Source organism: Denticeps clupeoides, chromosome 8, assembly GCF_900700375.1.
Source record: "Denticeps clupeoides chromosome 8, fDenClu1.1, whole genome shotgun sequence".
Classification (NCBI taxonomy): Eukaryota; Metazoa; Chordata; class Actinopteri; order Clupeiformes; family Denticipitidae; genus Denticeps; species Denticeps clupeoides.
In genome coordinates this window covers 20,552,498-20,575,260 of record NC_041714.1, presented here as the reverse complement: position 1 = coordinate 20,575,260, position 22,763 = coordinate 20,552,498, and the positions used below count along the sequence as shown (strand labels likewise).

Genomic DNA, 22,763 nt, shown 5'->3' with positions numbered 1-22,763 from the left:
CTCATTCTGTTATTATTGGGTCTGTCAGAAAGACAGACCATTTATTATTGTGCTGAGAATGGCAAAAAAGAACATGTCTTACGTTAAAGACCGCCACGCGAAGACCGTCAAACGTAAAGAAACAACGGATTTGTAAAATAAAACTTCTTTGAAGTGATACTGCAGTACCACAGTAAAGAAGCCCCATTTTACAAATTCCATGCCCGCAGCTGTGACCAATGCCCGGACAGACCCATCAAAATTTCCCATGGAATTTTGGCTTCTAGTTGTTATTATTCTTTATTGGGTCTGTCATGAAGACAGACCATTTATTATTGTGCTGAGAATGGCAAAAAAGAACATGTCTTACGTTAAAGACCGCCACGCGAAGACGTAAAGAAACAACGGAGTGGTCAGGCCGAAGGCAGTACCACAGTAAAGAAGCCCCATTTTACAAATCCCATGCCCGCAGCTGTGACCAATGCCCGGACAGACCCATCAAAATTTCCCCTGGAATTTTGGCTTCTAGTTATTATTGTTATTGTCGGCAGAGGAAACCAGGAAAACAGGTGTAAGTGTGAGTGTACATAAAGAAGGGCGGTGGAGATTAATCTTCACTCAAATCTGTTTTAAAAGAACGGGCCCAGTGTAGATATTCTTTATGATCAATATTTCTTGGCTAATTTCATTTGGCCCCAGGACTGCTGCCACAACGTCCCCAGAGCGCTGGGGAGGGACGGGCACCGGACCACCTTCCTCCGTCCCGCAGCCAGTCTCCGTTCTGGCGATTGGCACCATGGCGACGCGGTGACAGCGGCGCACTGTGTGGCCCTCAGACTCAGAGCAACGTTAGTGGGGTCCTCCTGGCTACCTGTGCGATGAGAAGAGGGCCCGGTGGGCAGATGTGACGGGGCGGCCGGAGGAATGCGCCGCGTCAGAGCGCTGCCCCCGTGATTTACTGGCCGGCGCGGCAGCCTTCGCCCCCGGTGTCATTATTTACGGGCAGCGCGAGGACGCCTCAATTTCCAAATGGAAACAAATGGCTGCGGGTTGTTGACCCCGGGGCCGAGGGGTCAGGGAGCGCTACTCCCGTTCGCCGGGGGCGCCGTGGAATGTGGGAGGAAGTCGTGCGCTGTGCAGGCGCACATCTGCATTCTCACACACACACACACACACACGGGCAAAGCAGCAGTGAACAAATAAACCGCCGCCTGTCAGCCACGCAGCTCCTCTCGTGACCCCTGAGCCGCGAGGAGATATACAGCGGCGCGGCGCGGCCCAGACTCCGCCTTTCCAATAAACCCGCCTCTCCTCCGCCTTCAAGTGTTGCTTTCATGTGCCGATGTGTGATTTCTGGCTGTTCTAGGATTGTTCTAGAAGATCTACAGCTCGAGTCGTTGCAGCGTAATAAGGTCGGAGCAGGTACCGCGTCCGGGAGGCCGGACCTGGATCATTTCTGACGCCACTTTGGGAAATTCGTGGATTGGCGGCAACAAAAATTCGAACAAAAACTAAACGAATTAACAAGCGACATAAGAATATGGGCCCGAGTGAGACTGAATGTGATCTTTTCATGAAGGACCCTTCTTTCGGTCCCTTCTTTGAAGGTTGCTGGTTCGAATCCCGATCTGCCAAGGTACCACTGAGGTGCCACTGAGCAAAGCACCGTCCCCTCACACTGCTCCCCGGGCGCCTGTCATGGCTGCCCACTGCTCACTCAGGGTGATGGGTTAAATGCAGAGGACAAATTTCACTGTGTGCACCGTGTGCTGTGCTGCTGTGTATCACGTGTGCCAATCACTTCACTTTCTTCCACGGCGGGTGTATATCATCCAGTTTTTGCTTCCAACTGATATCCATAATCATCTGTTCTCGGGGCCGCAGGCGATTGCCTGCTTTGTCGGGCGGTTCTGAACCGAGAGAAAAAAAGTATCGTGGCCCCTGTGTCTGGAGTAATCTCGCCTTTGAATCAGAAAAACTGTGCACCTGCATCCGAGAATAAAGAACTTTTCTCTCTCTCTCTCTCTCCACCACCCCCCCCCACCCCCCGAACGCCCTCCTCCTCTCCCTTTTCACATGACTGGCGCTGGCTTTTCAAAGTGCTGCTTTTTCTCCCCTCCCCACATCTCTCACAGCCATTAACCGCCGTTCCTTTTGATTGAGTTAATAGTCTGGTTAAAAGCTGTCACTTTCTTCCCCCTGCACCACGCTGGAAACTAATGATTCCCAGCGAATCCCGGCGTTCCTCCAGGAAACTCCCGCCGAGGCGATTGCTCTCCACCGGGGCCCCGTTGACCCTTCGTGGGCCGCGGTGTGAGGGCGTCACGCAGCCTGCGGGACCCGCCCCCCCCAGGCCCCCCCAGGCCCTCGATACGGCACAATGTGCGCGCTGCTGGAGCCTGGCCCTCAGAGCGTCCCATTCAGCCGCACAATGTCTCGGAGCCGAGGGGGGGGGCAGGCAGGGTAACAGGATTAGATTTGTACGCTGGTGGGTCCTGAAAACATTCTCAGAAACACTGTAAAATGAAAAAACAAAAAAAAAACTAAATTCAGGCCCATGAATTTAGTGAGAACAATTTCCCCTAAAACAGGAAAATTGTGAAGTGAAGTGTGAAGTGATTGTCACATGTGATACACAGCAGCACAGCACACGGTGCACACAGTGAAATGTGTCCTCTGCATTTATCCCATCACCCTGAGTGAGCAGTGGGCAGCCATGACAGGCGCCCGGGGAGCAGTGTGTGGGGACGGTGCTTTGCTCAGTGGCACCTCAGTGGCACCTTGGCGGATCGGAATTCGAACCAGCAACCTCCTGATTATGGGGCCGCTTCCTTAACCACAAAGCCACCCGTGCTAGGCCACCACTGTCCACACAGGTGACCCAGGACAGTTATTCTTTAAAACGGCCCCCAGGTTGACTTTCTTTTATCCCTGTGGATGGCGAAGCGGTTTTTGGGTTTTTGCCCAACCTCCAACCTGACCTTTAACCCCAAACGCGTCCTTCATACAACAATGGCGGATAGCACGTTCGTGGTTGTGCTGCAGCAGCCGCCGGAAGTCCTCTCCACGCTGCACATTTCTAACGGAGAACAGCGGCGACGGGGGAGAGCTAAACACCAAACAAGGAGAGGGGGAGTTACAACGCCACCTACAGGTGTGGAGGTTAAAGCAGCGTCCGGGACGTTCTCTGCGTCACCGTGTGGACGACAACTTTTCAGCTGACGCACCAAAAACACATTTTAGAGAAAAGCGTTTTCATGTGGCCAGGGCCTTAGTCTTCAGAACAACATGGACATGAAGTTAACAAAACTTCAAAATGTCTTTCTTCACCCTCTCCTTCTCCGGTTTCCCTTTACTTGTCCACCCTCAGTCTTCTTTACTGATAATTGCATCGTGCAGCTCGGTGGGAACGTGGGAGAGTGTGCAGGGCTTTAAAGGAGCCTTCTGGCACTTTGGATCATTTCGGGGTCTAGAGTCATAAGTCATGGTGGACGTGTGATGATAGTGGCAGTGGGGCAGGTTGTTCGTCACTGCCAGCTCCCCTGTCCGTATCTGTTGGAACTGGGGGCTTCCTAAGTGAGACGTTGAGGGAGTGTTTGGTCTGCCGGTGATACCATCCCCATCCGTCACTTCAGACCAGTGTCTGGTGGAGCTCAGCTCGCACTAAAAGCTCCCGTGAGGCTGATGGACGAATGCAGGTCCGTGGTAGTACAGATGTTCTGCTCTACACCGCAGTCAGGTATTCCACATGAACAGATCCACGAGAAGATGTTACGATAACCGAGATGTTTTTTGATACCAGTAACTATTAGGAATTTCATACAAAATATTACTGTTATATTATATTACATATAACAGTCTGTTATATTACATATAACAGTCAGCAGTCGTGTTTTTTCGTGTCAGTTATGTTGTTGTACGATCAGTGTATTCGTAATAACCTCATTATAAAATACTGTATTTGGCGCCACTGACTGTTTGTTGCTGAGATTGTGCATGTGACATGATTATGGGGCTAATATGACAATGAATGAGTTAATGATAAAAACAAAAGGAAAACATTCTCTTTAATTATACGAGACGATTGTGTTATAATAAGAAAATCGTATTATTATGAGTTATAGAACCACTGTCATACTTATTATACTTTTTATCTTGGCTTGATTCTAGAATAATATAATTACAATTCTCCTTTATATTGATGAAGATCATGCTCAGCAATATATAGATTATATATTATATAATAATAGGATATTAATGCACTTAAAGTAGGATAGATTTGGGAAACAACCGTTAGGCACTTTGATTTTGAATTATTCATATTTTATACTGATCATCTCTATTACAGATGAAACAGTCAGCAGGCGGGGGGGGGAAACCCCTCCGTGTTGCTTTCGTCCCGTTTAGAATTCCTACATTCATTCAGTGGGATTCTTCCACTTGTTATTTATCCAAAAAGTCAGTCACTGCTGTAAAGTGTGCTGGGCCGCCTTCAGAAACGGACTTTTTCGGAGCTCTCCGCCAGCGAGGCCGTATCTGACGCGTTTTGTCTGGTGTGATAGCTGCTGTCTGATGTTTGGCCCCGGCAGCGGGGGCGGCCGCAGGAGCCGATCGCCACCGGAGCCGATCTTGGCCCCGCCGCCGCTGGCCGGCGCGGTGGCCGCTCTCTGGCAGCTCTTTCATGCCTCCCTGCACCCCATGCGACGGGAGGGCTGCGAGGCATGGGTGCAGGGAGGTCACAGCTGCAGGGGGAAACCCAAACTGGCCAATGTTGTTTTGGGGCGATGGGAAGGCGAGGGGGCAGAGAGAGGGGGCCGGTGGGGTTCGCTGACCCCAGACAGTGGGGGACTGTCAGTCAAAAAGCAGACCCCCCTAACACACTCCTAAATGGACAGCAAAAAATGAAACCCATTCATTTTTCGTCTTAATATTCATAAATTCACCAATGGGTGGTCAGAAATAAGTGCAGCAGAGGAAATGGGACATTTGGATGGGTGGGATGAATTGTGTGTGTGAGTGTGTGTGTGACTCTGCGACTGGAGAGGACTAATGGGCACATCGCTTCTGCTGCAGGAATACGGCCTGTCTCTCTTCTTTCGTTCTTGGCATGAGTATGTTTGTGGTTTCCAAAAAAAAAAAAAAAAAGAATAAAAAGAAGAAGCGTGCAGTCGAGGCCTTAAAAAAAACACACCTTGAAGGGGGAACATGAAAGGTGCATGATGTACAACTGAGAAATTCATTCGAACCCCCTTGCGGCCCCTCGGCTGAATGTGTTTGAACCCGCCCCTCCCGACGCACACTCATCCTCCGCTGATTTATGAAGATGAAGAATCCCCTGGTTCCTTTTTAGCCAGGTGCGCCCCTCCAGGAACCACCCCGGGGGGGCTCCTTTTGCACCCGGTAATCACCCTGCCCACCAATTTGTATGAGAAGCCCGCGCCGTGTCAATATTGATTTGTAATGCCCCGTAGCAGGCGGGGTTTTTAGGGTTGCCAGTGACTCACCGTGCAGGTGGCGAACTTGGCGAGGTGGAGCTCTCAACCAGAGTTAAGCTGCCGTATTGTCACACGGACAAAAACGGGCGAGGGGATAGTTTGTGGAAGCCAGAAATGATTTGGCCAGCCAATGTGGGCCACGCCCGAGGTTCTTTTTTTTCTTTGAGATGCTACAAGAGGTTAGGGATGTTGAAATTAATCTCATAATCGATGCATCATCGATTATGACATAAGGACGTTGCTTGGTAATTTTCGGACTTTCTGATGATTTTTTCTCTGGCTGCGCTTTGTAGCTGCATTCATTTTTTAAAAATGCTCCTCAATGTCTAATATTCATCAGAATTAATCAGAAATTGACGGCAAGAAAACGTTGCATGCCGACTTTATTTGACGCCATCCAAAAGCGCAGCAGATCAAACGCTGGTGCTGAACGTCCACTGTCATTGGACGTTCGCGCTGACCTGACCCCACGAACGACAGAAAAGGGGCCTTAACTCTCATGTCACTGACCTATATGAAAACATAATGTGAAGTAATGTAGAAAAACTGAGAGTGAAGTGATACACAGCAGCACAGCACACGGTGACACAACGAAATGTGTCCTCTGCATTTAACCAGTTGCATCTCAGTGGCACCTTGGCGGATCGGGATTCGAACCGGCAACCTTCTGATTATGAGGCCGCTTCCTTAACCGCTAGGCCGCCACTGAAATCGTAATTGACTCGAATCATGAGACCAGTGAAGGTTCACACCTCTGCAAGACGTACACATGGGTTTTCGTGTGTCAACTCGTCAACCTGTAGACAGGCCACGCCTCCGTACCGCCCTTATACATTCAGCGGCGCTCTTTCAGCCGCCCATTCACTGTCTTTTCATTCACCAAAACAGCCACAGCCCGTTGTTTTCCTCTCCTTTATGCGGTGCCAGCGGGGAGGGGGAATCTTAAATTAGCGGTGGAGGGACACAATGGTGGCATTGACACAGGTGGCCCGGTGCGTTCCGCCGGGAGTCCCTGTCCACGTTCGTACTTCCTCTTTTTGTTACGATGACGGCGCGATGGTGTTCGAAACTGGGAAGGCAGTGAATGACATCACCTGCACCACGCCTGTCTTCCGTCTGCAGGCGTCCTCATTCAGCTCCTTTTGTCCCCTGTGCTTGCTTAGTGGCTCTTGCGCCGCGTCCTTTCTTCGCCTTCACAGGTTCCCTGTGTGTTTGTCCCTTTAGACTCACCATCTGCTTCCTCCTTTGTGTCCCTCTGTAGTTTCTCCGGGTGGAGCAGGACCGGGAGTGCAACATGGACTGTGCCGCAGCTCCCCGCAAGCCCCTGTGCGCTTCGGACGGACGGACCTTCTCATCCCGATGCGAGTTCCTCCGCGCTAAATGCCGCGACCCCCAGCTGGAGGTCATTCGCGGGCCATGCAAAGGTCAGGTCACCAGTCACACTTTGGCTGTGCTCGGGGGGCTTTGGTCAAATCAGAAAATCCCGGGGTTAAATTCATTTGGCAATAATTGACGCTTTGAGCACCAGCGTGGAGAGCAGGAGTGACAGGGTGAGGGCCACTGCTAAGACGCTTAAAAAACCAGGCCGGTGCTTTCCCAGGACTTTACGGGCCAGTGGGTGCCAGCGGCCGGGTCCCATTGCCAGGATGCTGCTTTTCAAACTATCTGGACCAATTTATCCAGGCACATCATAACTAATGAGGGGTTTGGGCATAGATCTTACTCTTCTGGTGTTCCAAGCCATGTGAGAGCTAGACGTCTTCTGTAAATGGACGCAATAGAACAGAATAGAATGTTTTATATATTTATTGACAGTGTACATGCACTATGGAAATTGGAGGCAGACAAAATATAATAATATGATAAAGAATCATCATCAGGAATGACAATTAAATGCATCAACGGATGAAATAGCCAGATTTGAAAATGCAGACGTCATTCAAAACGCTTCATTGGTTAAAAGTTGCTCAATGTTACGAACATGATATTAAACAATATAAAAGATATAAGACAAACATGGCGGTCATTAGTCAGGTGGGATAATTGGTGCTCTTGCGTTTTCTATGTCTGAAATCAGGCTGATTTAAAGAATCTGTCGAATGATCTCACCAGCAGGCCGTTAACTCACTTCCTCCTCAATTTTATTGGGACCATTACAAAACCAAAAAAGCATATTATTAATTCAAGCATTCTGGTAGCTGAACACTCCCCAAGTGCTGCAAAGGTTTAATGCCAAATGAAAAATCTGCACCGTAGTTGTCCTTTTTCCTCAGTAGAAGAACAAAAATTGCGTTGAATGGTCAAAAAAGGGGTTTGCGTGTGAACAAATGGGGCGAAAGAATAAAAGCTAAAATGCATTAGCCTGTCCTGGCAAAAGTGGGGGTTTCCACTTTGGTTCAAATGAGCGATTCTATGGCCTGGATACATCAAAGAATTTGGTTTATTCTGCTGCATCTTTTCATCAGTTGACGTGAAGGAGACCAGATGATTGATTTGAGACACATAGCTTCCAAGTTCAAATGCGCTTGGATTATAATGGGAAGTCACTTTGCAAGAGAACAAAATAGAGGCATATTCATTTAGGAGAGATGCAAATTTCCCACTTGTGGGACTAATAAAGGATTATTATCTTATGCTGGGGGTGGCAGGGAGGGGCAAAAAGCCACTGCTTCCCAGTAAGGGGTCAGACAGCTCACAAACCACATCATTGTGTCTGCTGTGGCATGAAGACTCGCGTTGACCACCCCTCCCCGCGCTCTTAACTCCCGGCTCTGCCAGTTCATCATGCAGCAACAGAGGACAAAGCCTTATTCTCATCGTTCTGCATGCGATGTCAGCGAGAAAGGGGAGAAAAGGACGAGGACCATGGCTGGGGCCATCTCCAGTTACAGGAAACTCTTACCACTTTCGTACTAGCCACAGACCATCCACCCACCAAAATGAAGGTTAGAGACCAAATGCCCCAACATATATTGGGGATGTATGCTTATGTAACGTCAAGCGCGTCAGCAGAATTTTCCAGAAATAAATGGATAAAAACAGGACAGGACTGCTGGCTAGTTATCTGTATACTGTCAGCACAAAGCAGACACCCAAGAAGACATACTTCAGTGATGTTAATTTCTGAGGTGAAAGGGGTGGAGCCCATTGTGATGATTGACAGCTCTCACGCAGCCTGCTTCCTCAATCTGGACGGTTGACACCTGCTCCTGTCAATATTTCCTCTTCGGTTGTTGTTCATAATGCATCTTGGTCACGGCGCGTGCGTGACAAATGCAGGTATGTTACATTACCATTCATTACAATTCTAGCATTCCGACTGGCCATGCCTGAATATGACATTCGCAGACACGCCCCACACGGGCCGCATCTGAAATGTCCCCATAAATGTCCACGAGACGGGGCAGAGGGTAACAATCGGACGACATGAGCAGATGTGGACCGTGAGACGCAGGGGACGGTGGGACAGACGTGGGCTAGACTGGCACCACGCTTGTTTTCGATCCCGGGAGCAGATGATTCAACTGTCCTGTCAGTTTTTCCAGACGTGTTTCTGCCCTCCGCTCACTGCGAGACGGCTCACTGTTATTTTTTGGGTTTCTTTCCACTGAGGGATGGAGTGTGCCGGCCCAGGAGGCTCGCCGACCTGCGCCGTCCCCCCGTCTGCTGCTGCGGTGCAGTCAGAAATAAACCAGCCAGCCCCTGCTTTTCCCCTGTGCCGGTGACAGGGAGCCACCTCGCCAGACGTTTGGCTTCTGGAGAAAGTGACGCCTGGTGGAAGCCATTCGGATCGAGCCCGGCGGCGTTTGGCCGCTGAGGCCTGCTTTTGTGGCTTGTAACTTAGACGCCCGACATCTGCAATCCTGAGTTTTTGCTCGAATCAGGAATAAAGCGTTACAAAGCTGACAATAAAAAAGAAACAACACCGGCTGATCGGCTTCCCTTTCTGCTCGGTTCAGCGTGTGAGCTGGCCTGCCCCTGTCCACCGGGTCCCAAATAAGTCCTTGTTAGTCCTAATGAGAACAAAAGTGGGACGTTGGTACAATTCCCGGCCACAGGAGCATGTGCCGCTTCCTAAACATCCTGAATCATCCTGCCCGCCCATTCCTCTGCCCTCCGCTCCTTTTCTGTTGAATGAGATTCTTGTTCCTTTGTTTTCTTTATTCTTTCGTCTTTGCTGAGGAGTGTCGCTGGGAAACCCCCGCGCAGTTTTGAGTTTCTCAATGTTTCGCAGCTGCCGTAAGCAGATCCTTGTGATGTCTGTGGCCGTGGGTAAACTGAATAAAGGATTTTGCTCTCCCAGAAACATCAAGGTGTGTGGCTGAGAAGAAATACACGGAGCAGCAGGCCAAGAAGCGTGCCCCAGAGGTGTTTGTGCCTGTCTGCAACCCAGATGGCACGTATAGCGAAGTAAGGCGGCTCTTCACCTTCACAGCGGCTCGCTCACTCGTCATAGCCTTTATCATCAGCCATTGATTTGCATTATGATGTGCCCGTCTTGATGTAGGTGCAGTGCCACAGCTACACGGGCTACTGCTGGTGTGTCACGCCCAATGGGCGCCCAATCAGCGGCTCGGCGGTGGCCAATAAGAAACCCAGATGTCAAGGTATGAATACGGGGGGGACTTTTTGTGCATAAACAGACGATTTAACTCAGGTAAAGTACTCGATTGTCACAAAATAAGCCATAAAACTGTGACCAATATTGACTTGCATTTTGTCACAATGGCACATGGCAGTGGGTAGTGGGCAGTAGAACAGCTCCAAGTGCAGATATTTCATGGGAAATAAGTAGCTGCAGACCCGTCAGGCTGCCCACGCTGACCCATGTTGGTAGGGTGGTAGTAGCCTAGTGGGTAACACACTCGCCTATGAACCAGAAGACCCGGGTTCGAATCCCACTTACTACCATTGTGTCCCTGAGCAAGACACTTAACCCTAAGTTGCTCCAGGGGGGACTGTCCCTGTAACTAAATGCTGTAAATGTAATGTTCACGTCCAAAAGCACCTGCACTGGGCGTGCAAGCATCAGAACTGCACCTCAGAGCACTGGAAGAAGGTGCCCAGTGTGATGGATTGGGCAATGTTCTGCTCGAAATGGATGTCAGTCTGACATGGACCCACTGAAGCAATATTTTGGCATGGAAATGGTATTCCCTGAACGCAGTGACGTATTATAGCTGCGTAATGTGCAAAATGAGTCATGAAGGTTCGGGGAACACATTACAATTTTGAGATTCTGCAGATCTCAGGCCAAAGCAAGTCAATATCCAGGATTTAAAGCATCTGCATCTTGATGCCAGATATCACAGCGTACCTTCAGAAGAGTGATGTCCGTGTTTCGACAGGTCAGGGCCTGTCGGCTGCCTGCTGGTGTATATTAGTGGATGGTCACAATGTTATGGCGGATCTGTGTTTTTTTAATTTTTTTTTTGCAGTCATAAATAAAAAAAAAAAAAACGCAGCAGTAGCATTGCACCAGGCGACGACATTCCTTCAGTGACGAGGAGGCAGCCGTAAATGAAATAACCAAAGGCATGCACTCCTCTCGGCTCTGGCAGCGCTGACTAGTTCTATAGTGGCCGCGATGAAAAGGACTGGCAGCTCGGGGCCGCGCACACCCACAGCATGATTTGCGTCTCAATAAAAGTGCATTGCGGAGAGTGTTTTAAAGGGGGCCAGTTAGATGACACAAGTGATAATGCTGGTAATGAGCTCATCATCTACAAAGCCTAAACAAACCTGTGCTCCACGCCACGACCCGCCAGCGTTTCTTCTCCCTGCCTTCGCACTTAACGGCTCCCCTTCTTTTGCTCGGCTGATCCCCAATTAGATTGCGCCTGGCGCTGATAAAAGCCGTGAAAAGTGAATAGGGGTTCGGCCCCCCTGCCGAGGGACTGTTGAATAGGCTCAGGTGCAGATGCAGCTTCTTTCTGACTTGTTTTAACTGAAGGCCGTGTTAGTGCACGAGGAAAAGAAACCACGAAGGAAGATTCTGTGTTCAGCTACGGTATAAAATTAGGCCAGTTCGAATGTGCATGTGAAGTGGCAGAATGTAATTGAAACTCTCAGGCATTGTGGCCACATAATTAATAGTGTGCGAGGCTCCATAATCACCACTTGCAGTAATATTAATTTTTTTATATTTTTATTAAAAAAAACAAAACAGGATCAGGCATTATGAATAAGTGTCCCTTACGTGCTTCTAAATGAAAAAGTTATGTTTTTTCTGGTATATAATGGCATTGAATTAGAATGAACATAAAATGCAGGAAGTAATAACTAATGTGCAATTATTATTGTTGTTATTGTTGTCCCTTTCGGCAAATGTTTCGTGTGAGACTGACAACTTTTCGTTTCCAGGGTCCAAAAATGAAAGGGTCAGCTCTCGAGAACCAGGGAAAGCAGGTAAATATATTTATATGTGTATAAGCAGTATATATTTTTAACCTGCTCCAGCTCCTGCTCCCGTCTTTAACATTTCCTCCTCAGAGGCCAAGCGGGACGTGCCAAAGCGGGTGAAATTAGGAAGCAGCGAGTGGAAAAACTAATAACCGCCGTTGCCTTTTCACAGCATGGCGAGAGATGGAAATCCCAATTGACATTTCACTCCGCAGGCTGATTACGTGGTTTCCATTGTTGTTTCCATATCGCCTCTAATCAATGGCTCTCTCACACAAGCTCCTCCTGGGAAAGGCATTTAGCGTTTTTTAACGGCCCACACCATCTGCGCTTCGATCTCTCCTCCTCCACTTCCGCGAACAACGGGATCGCCCCGCTTTGCGTCGTGCTAGGACCTGCCTGTGGCACGTCGCCGGTTTTTGTTTGATTGCGGGTGGTAAATTTGGGTATGCATATAAATCATTTAGGAGGAAAATAGTTTCATCCGAGGCCTGGAAATGGACTCTGCGTATAAAAGCACCGACGTTGTCTTCGTTAACGTGACTCCAGGCCCCTTGCTGTTTTACTCGCGAGGGAGTGCGTTTATGTCTGCGCTTCTCTTTGTAAACTCTCCGATCCCAGAGGACGGGCGCTACCCCGGCCCGGCCCGGCCCAAGCTGTTGCCCGTGGACCAGCTATTGCTTTTGTCATCACGGCATTGTGTTGCTCAACGAGTGACGGCGGTCTCGCTCTAAATTGGTTAACTAAACAGGACAGCGGGGGGGAAATAAACTTCAGCCTTGTGGATTTTGGGACTGCGGTGTCCTGGCTCTGGAAATAGCTTATTTTGCTTATGTAGGGGCTCGGCGTTGGTTCGGCCTTCGTAGGTGGCCTCTTTAACTCGCGTGTGTGTGTAAAATTTCTGTAATTGCATTCTGTAAACAGTGGACTTTGATGAGTCTGGACATATCGGGTCAGGCCTGCGAATGTCGTCCACTCAGGGTCGATTTCCCTACAGCCGTAGCCACAGCTCGTCTGTGCTTTGCCAGTGGTTTTGCTGAAATGCTCTCTGGCTTTGGGGAGTTGCCGTGTTGCTGCTTGTCTCATCCTGGGGTTTTCATTTGATCAAGTGCGCGAGCGGCCTACGGTTTGGTGGGCTGCAGTGTGCGTCTGTGGCTAAAAATGCCAGAGCAGCGAGGGGCCAAATGTTTCACGACCGCAGATTTCATTTCCCAGTGTCGAGGGCTGCCATGTGGTCCATAAAACCAACCGCCACCCCCACCTCTCGCTCCCAAGTGCCAACAGCCCATCCCAGGAGCAGCCTCCAGCAGGACATGACCCCATCGTGGAGGTTAACCGCACCTGGCTGTGGGTTTCCTCCGCCGGGGCTGACCAGCATCTTTCCCAATCCTCAGCCCGAAGAAGAACAAACAGTTACGGCGCCGCAGTCTCCCGGTCGCTTTCATCCCTGAACCCTCCGACACACACTCATACACTTCTTATGGGCCATTTTGTTCTCAAATCGCATCAAAAATCTAAAACGTTGCACGATATCTGCGTGCTGCAGAGTTGTTGCTTTTGTGCTGTAACATTTTGTACCACCAACAGAGGTGAGTAAAGTAGAGAAATATTTTACTCAAACATGAGTAGCATCGCTAGAAAGTAATAATACTCAAGGACAAGTAAAACGTAGTCATCCAAAAACGTACTCAAGCAAGAGTACAAAAGTATGTATTAAAATGAGACCACTGTTGGACTGTAATATCTTATTTATTTTTTACATACGATGTGTTCAGACAGAAAAAAAATGTGCAAATTTTAGTAAGTACTTATAGTAAAAATAACTAGTACAATTATTAGTAAATAATGGACTAATTCTGAGCATATGAACTATCTTATATATGCAAGTTATATGTGTTAGCATTGATAAATTAAATAAAACAGCTAAATTACAACGCTAATGCCTTCCTCTACAGAAAATGTATAGAGGTCTACTAACAAAATGATTTTGAATGCTAAAAGTGTCTAGATGGAAGACTGGAATTCTGTATTCTTTCCGTAACCTTTGGTTTTAGCACTGGAGACCGTCGCAGCTGACATTTTCCATTCTGTCTTTGTGCGGTGTGACCCGTTTGTGTGTGATCATGTGACTGCATGGCTACATCTGATTGGTGAAATGGGGTTGTGTGATTAATTGTTGTATAGTAAGAAAGCTACTCAGGTAAATGGAGTGAATATAAATCGTTCCTACCCACCCCTGACCTTCAAACCACTACGCAGTCATCACAATCATCAGTCTCCCTCTTCTCTTGTTTTCATTCTTGACCTCTTCTTCTTGGCCTTCACCTGATCTTTGTCTCTTTTACGACTCTCGCTTCTTTCTGGCCGGGCAATGTGCAAATCATTTATGACAGGAGCATTGCTGTGACAATCTAGCTTACTCTCATAACTGTAGTTTCCTTGCAAATCTTCTCCATTCTAAATGCAGATGAGTCGCCAGGACCTGCGGTGGATCCCCAGCCTTCAGCAGATGAACAAGGTAAGCAGTCGTTTTTTATCCATCCCATGACACTCTCTGTCCCATAGAACAATGGCACAGTTCCACCAGGACAGATAATACACATTTTGTTGCTTTTTTAAAAATATTTTTTTCCCCCCATTTACATTCATTCATATCTTCTTGCAGAAAATCTTTTCCAGTATCCCAGCATTTGGTCGGAGAAGGTTCGCAGAATGGGCAGACCGAGCAACAGAACACAAGGTGGGTGAATGATGTCTGCATGCCGTTTTTATACAATGAATTTGGTGAATTGAACCCAAATGCTTCCCTCACATTGTTCATATGGATCCCACAATGTTATACACATCCTGATCACATGCAAATTCACACATAAACTCAGAAAATGAAAGAACTGATTGTTTTAAATGCATTGCTCATCTACATTTCAGTTTAAAATGTGATAAAAAAAAAAAAAAACTTAATGCAAGTTATATCACTGTTTAAGTTTTTATAATGTTATCGTTCTGTGTATTAAGCATTGTGTTCTGATGGGAAATGCTTTTAAGTGAACATATCTGAAACCAAGTGTGGCAATAATATAATCTATATGCCAATCAGAATGGACTCTCTTAATCCAGGCGGATCTGTTTCAAATACAGTTCCTGCTAAATCCATCGAGTAAATCCAGCCTCGAGTCGAAAAACTTTGAATCGCTTCCAAGGAAAATTTTGCTTCTCACACTAAAGCCAAGAGAATAGGGCTGAAAAAGTGAATATGGTTCACAGACACTTTTGTACCAGCTGGGTAGCAGATATACCCCCCCCCCCAGACTCACATTGTGAAACTTGGCGTGGCGTTGCCGTCCTTTCGAAGACGCAGCGTGGTGCGTTAGCGGCGTTGATGATGATAACCCTCTGAGCGAGCTTCCCCAAGCGCGAGCCTCTAATTGCCAACACATGCCGCGCACATCCAAGCACCCAGACGCTGCGATTTTATCATCTGCGCCCGCATACTGATGCGATTGCACGCATCAACAGACTCTTTATTGAGTCCCATTTTGGAAAAAAAAATGATGCATAAGTATGTTTTCATACGCTCATAGAAGGGAAATTGGGGGGGGTGCACTTGAATATTTATGTGGAGGTACGTTTGTGTGTGTGTGTGTGTGTGTGTGTGTGTGCGCCTGCATGGAATCAGTTTGACTCTTGAAGCTGTTTCGATTTGTGGAAGGGCAACACAACAGCATTGATGGGTTTCATTAAGCAGCTTCCCTTCGGTACGGGACCACACTGTCAGAACGAGTTCATGAAAAGAAGAGGTGGATGAGAAGGAGGCTGCACATGCAGACATGTAATGAAAAGAAAGAAAGAAAGAAAGAAAAAAAGAAAGAAGAAGATCCCTCACTAGCTTCTGAGCCCGGAGGGAGGATATGAAGTCAAGTGGGGGGAAGGTGCTGAAAACCTCCATCTTCTTCTTTAGTCTTTTTTTTTTTTTTCTTTTTCTGGATTTAGATGTTCAAGCTCAAAGCCCTGCTGGGGAGCATGAGGGCGGAGAATGTGGCTGCAGAGTTATTTGATTGAATCCCGATGTAATCATTAATGCTTTCGTCTTAACTCCATCCGTGCTTCAGCCTCCTCGGGTTTCCGTCCTGAAGGAATCCTCGTGGCAACTGCGTCGTTACAGGCGCAAATTGCCTCGTGCGACCAGAGAAGCCCTCGTAGTGTCTCAGTGTGTATTGAGTTTGGCCACCGGGAGCTCGGCACAGCCTTCCCTGCTTATAATGCAGTCCGCACCGCCTCCGGATCCTGCTCCTCGCTTCGTTCGGCTCGGATTAGCATTGAAACCGGCACGCTTGTTTTATGAGGTCCAAGTGGTTCGGCCAGGCCTACCGAAACGGGCCTGAAACGGTGCCCGTGCCCGTCTCACACTTGCTCTCCCTGTGCCAGCCTCTTCGTGCGACCAGGAGCAGCAGTCGGCTCAGGAGGAGGCGCGGCAGCACAAGAACGAGGCGGTGTTTGTCCCCGACTGTGCCCACGGTGGCCTCTTCAAGTCGGTCCAGTGCCACCCCTCCACGGGGTACTGCTGGTGCGTGCTGGTGGACACCGGAAGGCCCATACCCGGCACCGCGACAAGGTGGGTCGCGGCCTTGTCCGTTCTGAAGCTCTGAAGCTGCACAAAACCATAAAATGTTCGAAAAAACATCAGTTGGATCAGCTGAGGTTACGAACCAACCATAACGAGTGAAATTAGATCTGGAAATGTTAGCATTATCAGATTTTAATGTTGTTATTATTATAACACAAATGTTCATATCAGCATCCATTTCAGCCTGTGACGCAGCACAAATTTGTGGTTATATTTATATGGGAACTGTTTCCTATCTCAAAAAGGAAAAAAAAGAGAGAGAGAGACTCCTATAGACCCTCGATGTTTATCTGTGAACGAAATTTGATTATAGGCTTAAAAAACCTGGTAGATGAACTGGCTCTTGTGCCTGAGAAGATGGACAGAGGAGCCAAAGCCTCTGTTCTCTGCTGAGGAACTGGTGCTCCGCAGGTCCTGGACGTTAGCTGTCATCCACTGGCACAGGGACGGGCACCTGGGGCCGGCCCGGGCGGACGGAGCGGGCACAGTTGTGATGGGCCGAGGGGGGCGTCACCGGGGAGGGTGTCGCGTTAATAAAGCCGCCAGGCAGCCGGCCAGACTGCACAGACCGCCCCGGGTCCCCTGCGCTCCAGTCCTGCGTGATTTATCGGCCTTTTTCTTGCCCCAGAACTCCTTCCGCGGTCTTCATGTGCCGGTCTTTTCCAAACATGAGACGGACTATAAGCGCAAACGGATTCATGTATGCACATAAACAGCCACGCCCAGTTGCTAAACACAAGGATGTTGTTGTTGAACTTGAATGAAAATGTGTTATATTTCTGCTATACTTCGTATTCGCTTCATCTTTTTAACCACCATGATTCATGTTTGTATGGACGCAGGTACGAACAGCCGAAATGTGACGGCAATGCCAGAGCCAATCCCAACCCAAAACCCAAGGACCATTATAAAAGCCGGCATCTCCAGGGTAGGTTTTAAAAAAACCTTTCATGAACAAGCAGACATTCTGTTCCTCGCCCCGTTAACGCCTGGACTATCGCCCCGCCGATGTTCTGCGCCATCCCTCCCCCCCCTATGGATGGCTGCTCAACACAGAGGCTGTTGATCAAGCAGGCGAGCGCGTGCATTTCACTGTGAGGGTGTGTTGTTGGACGGGTGGGCCCGAGGAATTTCGGGCAGATGGGAACAGGGGATGGATGTGTGGCAGAGACGGACACTGTGCGGCTAGGCGGTGGGGGAGGACAGGCGATGCAGAACAGAAGATGGACTGGTGAGAGGGCCTGAAGGGGTGGGCGTGATGAACGATGCCGAGACTGATTGGGGGGACGGTAATGACATACGGCGCGGCTGTGGTCGGATAACATGGTCATTTATCATTGCAAGCTGTCATGGAAATGCAAATAAGATGGGGGGCAAACGAGAAAGGGGCGGGGGTGGCCTAGCGGTTAAGGAAGCGCCCCCGTAATCAGAACGTTGCCGGTTCGAATCCCGATGCGCAAAGGTGCCACTGAGGTGCCACTGAGCAAAGCACCGTCCCCACACACTGCTCCCCGGGCGCCTGTCATGGCCGCCCACTGCTCACTCAGGGTGATGGGTTAAATGCAGAGGACAAATTTCACTGTGTGCACCGTGTGCTGTGCTGCTGTGACAATCACTTCACTTTAGAAAACTTTCCTTTTTGGTATTTGCTGTGTAATATGTGATAGGAAATGACTATCGTGCTGAGTAAATGACTTTTTAGTTCGTCACACAAACTATTGTGTGTGAGGTATGACAACAATGCGAACGTGAACGTACTCGGGGCCCCGAACAGTTGGCGGTTCTTCGCACCGCGCGTGTGGATTTCCTCCTGCGCATTCCTGCTATCGTATTTATTTATGAATTTATTTTTCGGTAAACAGGCTAATAACCGGCAAACAGAGCGGCCACTGTTTCCGCCGCTGTTTGTGTAGCGGCCCCTCCGCCAACTCTCGGCTTTTCGGAGCTGGTCAGCCCGAGTGGGACCTTTATAATATGCTGAAGTGCACCGTGTGGGTAATTTTAAGGTTAGATTGGGCAGAGGGGCGAAAAAGAGCCGTAATTCAACACTGTTTCTCTAATTATTTTTATTTTATATATATATATATATTACTGAAAAAGCGCGTATCTGTGAGTTTCAGTAAGCTGTAGACTCCAGGGGGTAAAAATGAAAACTTTCCTCCAAACAGGTATCGCTTTAGCACCTGCGAGCAGAGCGGCGGTAACTGTACGCGCTGCTGAGGCGCCGGCGATGAGAGCTTTATGGGCCGCCGGGAGGACGGGGCGGGCAGCATGTGCTGAAAGCAGCGCGGGAGACGGGCGGAGGGAGCGAGGGATGTTTGGCCGGGCTTCTCCTGAGGGAGACGGGGGAAGAAAGGATGCTATTGGGGTTGAGGGTTGGGGTGCGGAGGCCTGCCAAGGCCCTGGTCCCACATGTGTTTGCAGAATTGAATGTACACACACACAGTAAATAATATACTATAATCTAAATGAATGCTTGGTAAATATTTTACACAGGATTATTTCATCGCTATAATATACTTTAATAGAAGAATTTCAACATGTAATAAGATATAATTTCATGTCTCTATATAAATGTAAATGTAATTGAAAAGCTCTTTTCTGAAAGCACCGGATATGTTCTTTCAGTTTCTGAAAACCGAGACTAGTGGTGCATTTTTCAGACACAACTTTTTGAAAGCCAGAGATCGATCGTGCCAGGGTTGTCTAGACCAAGCGAGTTTTAGAAAGGAAGGGGGGGTAGGGGGTAAAGTGCCACCAGGAAATGGCTTCGCTATTAACTTGTGGGTCAGTTCTTTTATTGGGTCTGGTATAGTAAAGCCTGGCCACAAAAAGCCGGTTAGCGTCAGCCGCTGAAGAATGTGTGAGACCAGGTTATAAAAACCCTTTCGAGGCCACGCGCCCTTAAAGCAGTGAGAGATATGGGCCTTGGTCCAAAGTGGTCCTCCTCACCACCTGTTTGAGAGGCTGAACCGTACTATTATCCACAGGCCTGGAGAATCTGGGCCCTCGGGGCCCGGGCAGTAAACAGAATGGGCCCCGGAGAATGCTGGGTTTCCAGGGAGAGTGTTTCAGTGGCCATCTGTGAGAAAAAAGGTGGCGAGATCCACGTGTTTCTCAGGGTCAGCGTGTCCCTCAGCTTTCCTAGTGCTCCACTGGACCCCCTGACCATTAACATTATATGGCCTAGCACACAATTACTATCATTAGTGTCAATCTGAAGGAACGTTCCTCCCCATATTACTCAGTTGCCCCCTTGAGATTGGCGGGCAGAATCTGCCGTTGTGTGAAGGTTTCAGTGGCAAAACAGAAGTCAAGCACAGAAGCTAAGAACTTATGGTGGTCTCAAATGACGAGGAATGCACATGCTGCAAGATGAATACATTCTGATGCCCATCTAGTTGTTCTTACGCTTGCTCAAGATTGCACGGACTAAATAAATTCATTAAACACACGACTAACAGCTGGCATAACAGAAACGCATTTTGGTGAGATTCGTCTTCCCCTTCCAGGAAGTGGGAAGTCTGGCACTTTATGAAAAGCCATAAAATAGGGACAGTCTTTTTTTATGTGAAGCTGGTGTTTAATGATCTTTGGCGTCCCTCCCCCTGTGGCTTGTAGGGGTCGCTTGTTGCGGCTGTTTCCACCGTGGCCACTGTGGGCTTGATGGGTCTCATATACTGATGAGCTGATGGCGAAACCTTCATTGTGTTTTTCCTCTTCAGGATGCCCCGGGGCGAAGAAGGCAGAGTTTCTCACAAGCGTCTTGGATGCCCTGTCCACAGATATGGTGCAGGCGGTCACAGACCCAGCATCGGCCAGCAGGTAAATGCCGCATGCGGACAAAGGCGTATTGGTATTCGTATTGGTGCTGGATTTAGTTTGGATGGCAGGCATTCTATGGGAAGATTTCCCACAATCTTCAAGTGGAAGCCTTAACTCAAATGATGGAACTTAACTTTAGTTGATAATCTCATTTACTATTTAGTCGCCATCATAATCACATCTTACTCACTAATAGTGTTGTTTTTGTCAACAACATTTATGACGGAATATCATAAATGGCGGAAACGAGACATAAATGCTGGTCATGTGACGATAATTATAATGAAATATATCTGGTAATATTGTTGCTGAATAAAAACAAGACAACCTGTGTTTCACTAAATAAAAACTAAAATGTCTCTTACTTTTTGCTGACAAAAGCAATGAAATGATTTTTTATTCTTGTTTAATCATGTTATTATTTTTATGCAGTATTTCTGTCGTATCTCCCATTTAGTCGCACAGATGAGGTAACTTCCTCAATTCTGATTTGCGGCATTAAATAGATTTCAAAATATATGCAATATATACAAAAGGTAGTGGGAAAAAAAGAATGAACAAATCAGAGCAAATCGTCTGTGTCTGGATGTAGTGTATTCTTGACTCTGTAAATTAACAATAATAAAATAATAATAATATAATTTTGTTCTATTAGGTACTATATTGACAGGGTTAAATAGAATTGCATTAAAAGAAACTAAAACTATAACAACTATATTCAATAATTGCTGTCTGACTGCCAGGATGCTGGAGCCGGATCCAAGCCACACCCTGGAAGAGAGAGTGGTGCACTGGTACTTCAGCCAGCTTGACAAGAACTCCAGCGGTGACATCGGCAAAAAGGAAATCAAGCCTTTCAAGCGTCTGCTGCGGAAGAAGTCCAAGCCTAAGAAATGTGTGAAGAAGTTTGTTGAGTACTGTGACATCAGCAACGACAAGGCCCTCTCTCTGCAGGAGCTAATGGGATGTCTGGGAGTCACGAAAGAAGATGGTGAGTGACACGAGGAGACGGGCAGCCGTACAGCAGTGAAACCTTCTTTCTGGTGTATCAGTCATCTGGTTTATCTCTGATATCCAAGGAAATCCTTTTACGTCGTCTTTTTTTTCTTAGGAGCAAAAGCAAGCGAAGGCGCAACATCTAGCAAGGTGGTGAGTGTTTTTGAGGATGCATTAATCTTTACACTTTATACTGTTTACAAGATCCATATTAAGGATAAAAATGAACTTTGCTTGTGTACCGACTGCTACAGTGATGCTGTTTCTCATTGCAGATCACCTCAAAGAAGCAAGACTAAACCAGCGACTGAGATCCCGACACCCTGCCATCACCAAACGGCGTTGGAAACCATAGTATTTGCACTTTGTACTTAAAAAAAAAATTCACTTGTAAATTCACATTGTAGAGATGAGGTATTTAAACAGACTGCTGAATTTTTGAATGACGAAATAGTTAGCTTTTTTATGTTCTAAAAAAAACAGGTAAGAATAAAAACAAAACAAACAAAAAAACAGCAACAGCAATTCTTAATAATTAACACATACAATGTATGTGTCTTTTGTGTATGCCTTTCCCATGTTGTAAAAGTTGTATTACGTTACGCTGGTGCAAGAGTGCTTGTTGTTTTCTGCTCCTGTTGTGGTCATATGTTAGTGGTGATTTATGCATAGTCCCCTCAAGAGCCGTGCGTCGTAGCCAGAAATGCTTCATTTGTGTTCCCACCATCCAAGCTCTTCCTGCAGCTGTTACAGTACAGTATTTGTCTTACTAAACACAGATCTTCACTAAAACCAGTTTTTAGCAAATGATTGATTTTTATTTGAAGTTTTTTTTTTTATACTGTTTTGTACATTCTACAAGATTCTACACATACTGTATAAAAAGGTCGGCTGTAAAACGTCTTTTGTCCTAATAAAAAGAATAAAGCTCAGAATTAAAGTGTCAGTTATTACTCATGCAAAACAGAGTGGAGATATTATCATCATCGACATCCCAGTATCACACCGATCCGAGGCCCCAGGGATCGTTCCGGCACAGTTGCTGTCATTAGCGTGTTGTCTGCTGAATATATATGAACCAAAAAAACTACTCTTAAACAATGATAATAATGGGATGTTATTTAAAAAGGCCATTACTGTTCTTTATTCGTCAATGTGAAAGTATTATTATCAATAATACAATAATATAAATATCGCACCTATTTGTACGATGGCTGAAGAGTGAAAATTAAATAAAAAATTTGAAAAGCAAGTTAGCACTTTGTAAAACCAATCAACATTTCGTAAAACAAGTTAACATTTTGTAAATCAAATGTACATTCCGTAAAACAAATTTACAAACATGCGGAATGCTTTCACCGAAACAAGTTTACAAGGATAGGTACGAAAGGCCTGTGTGTACATTTTTTTAAGCAGATGGAAGAAGCAGTTTTAATACTCTG

General features: G+C 47.3%; 1 protein-coding gene across 1 annotated transcript in view; it reads left to right on the top strand.

The window, feature by feature from the left end:
- The window catches only part of LOC114795589 (SPARC-related modular calcium-binding protein 2-like), a 22,803-nt gene extending 542 nt beyond the window's left edge, over positions 1–22,261 (top strand). Inside the window, exons 2-13 of the mRNA XM_028989076.1 lie at positions 6,736–6,898; positions 9,778–9,884; positions 9,982–10,081; positions 11,838–11,882; positions 14,344–14,394; positions 14,542–14,616; positions 16,302–16,488; positions 17,343–17,428; positions 20,226–20,325; positions 21,069–21,316; positions 21,437–21,474; positions 21,597–22,261. Coding sequence (XP_028844909.1) covers positions 6,736–6,898; positions 9,778–9,884; positions 9,982–10,081; positions 11,838–11,882; positions 14,344–14,394; positions 14,542–14,616; positions 16,302–16,488; positions 17,343–17,428; positions 20,226–20,325; positions 21,069–21,316; positions 21,437–21,474; positions 21,597–21,620 — 1,224 coding nt within the window. The 3' untranslated portion in view covers positions 21,621–22,261. The remainder of the gene's footprint in view (positions 1–6,735; positions 6,899–9,777; positions 9,885–9,981; positions 10,082–11,837; positions 11,883–14,343; positions 14,395–14,541; positions 14,617–16,301; positions 16,489–17,342; positions 17,429–20,225; positions 20,326–21,068; positions 21,317–21,436; positions 21,475–21,596) is intronic.
- The last annotated feature ends 502 nt before the right edge of the window (positions 22,262–22,763 follow it).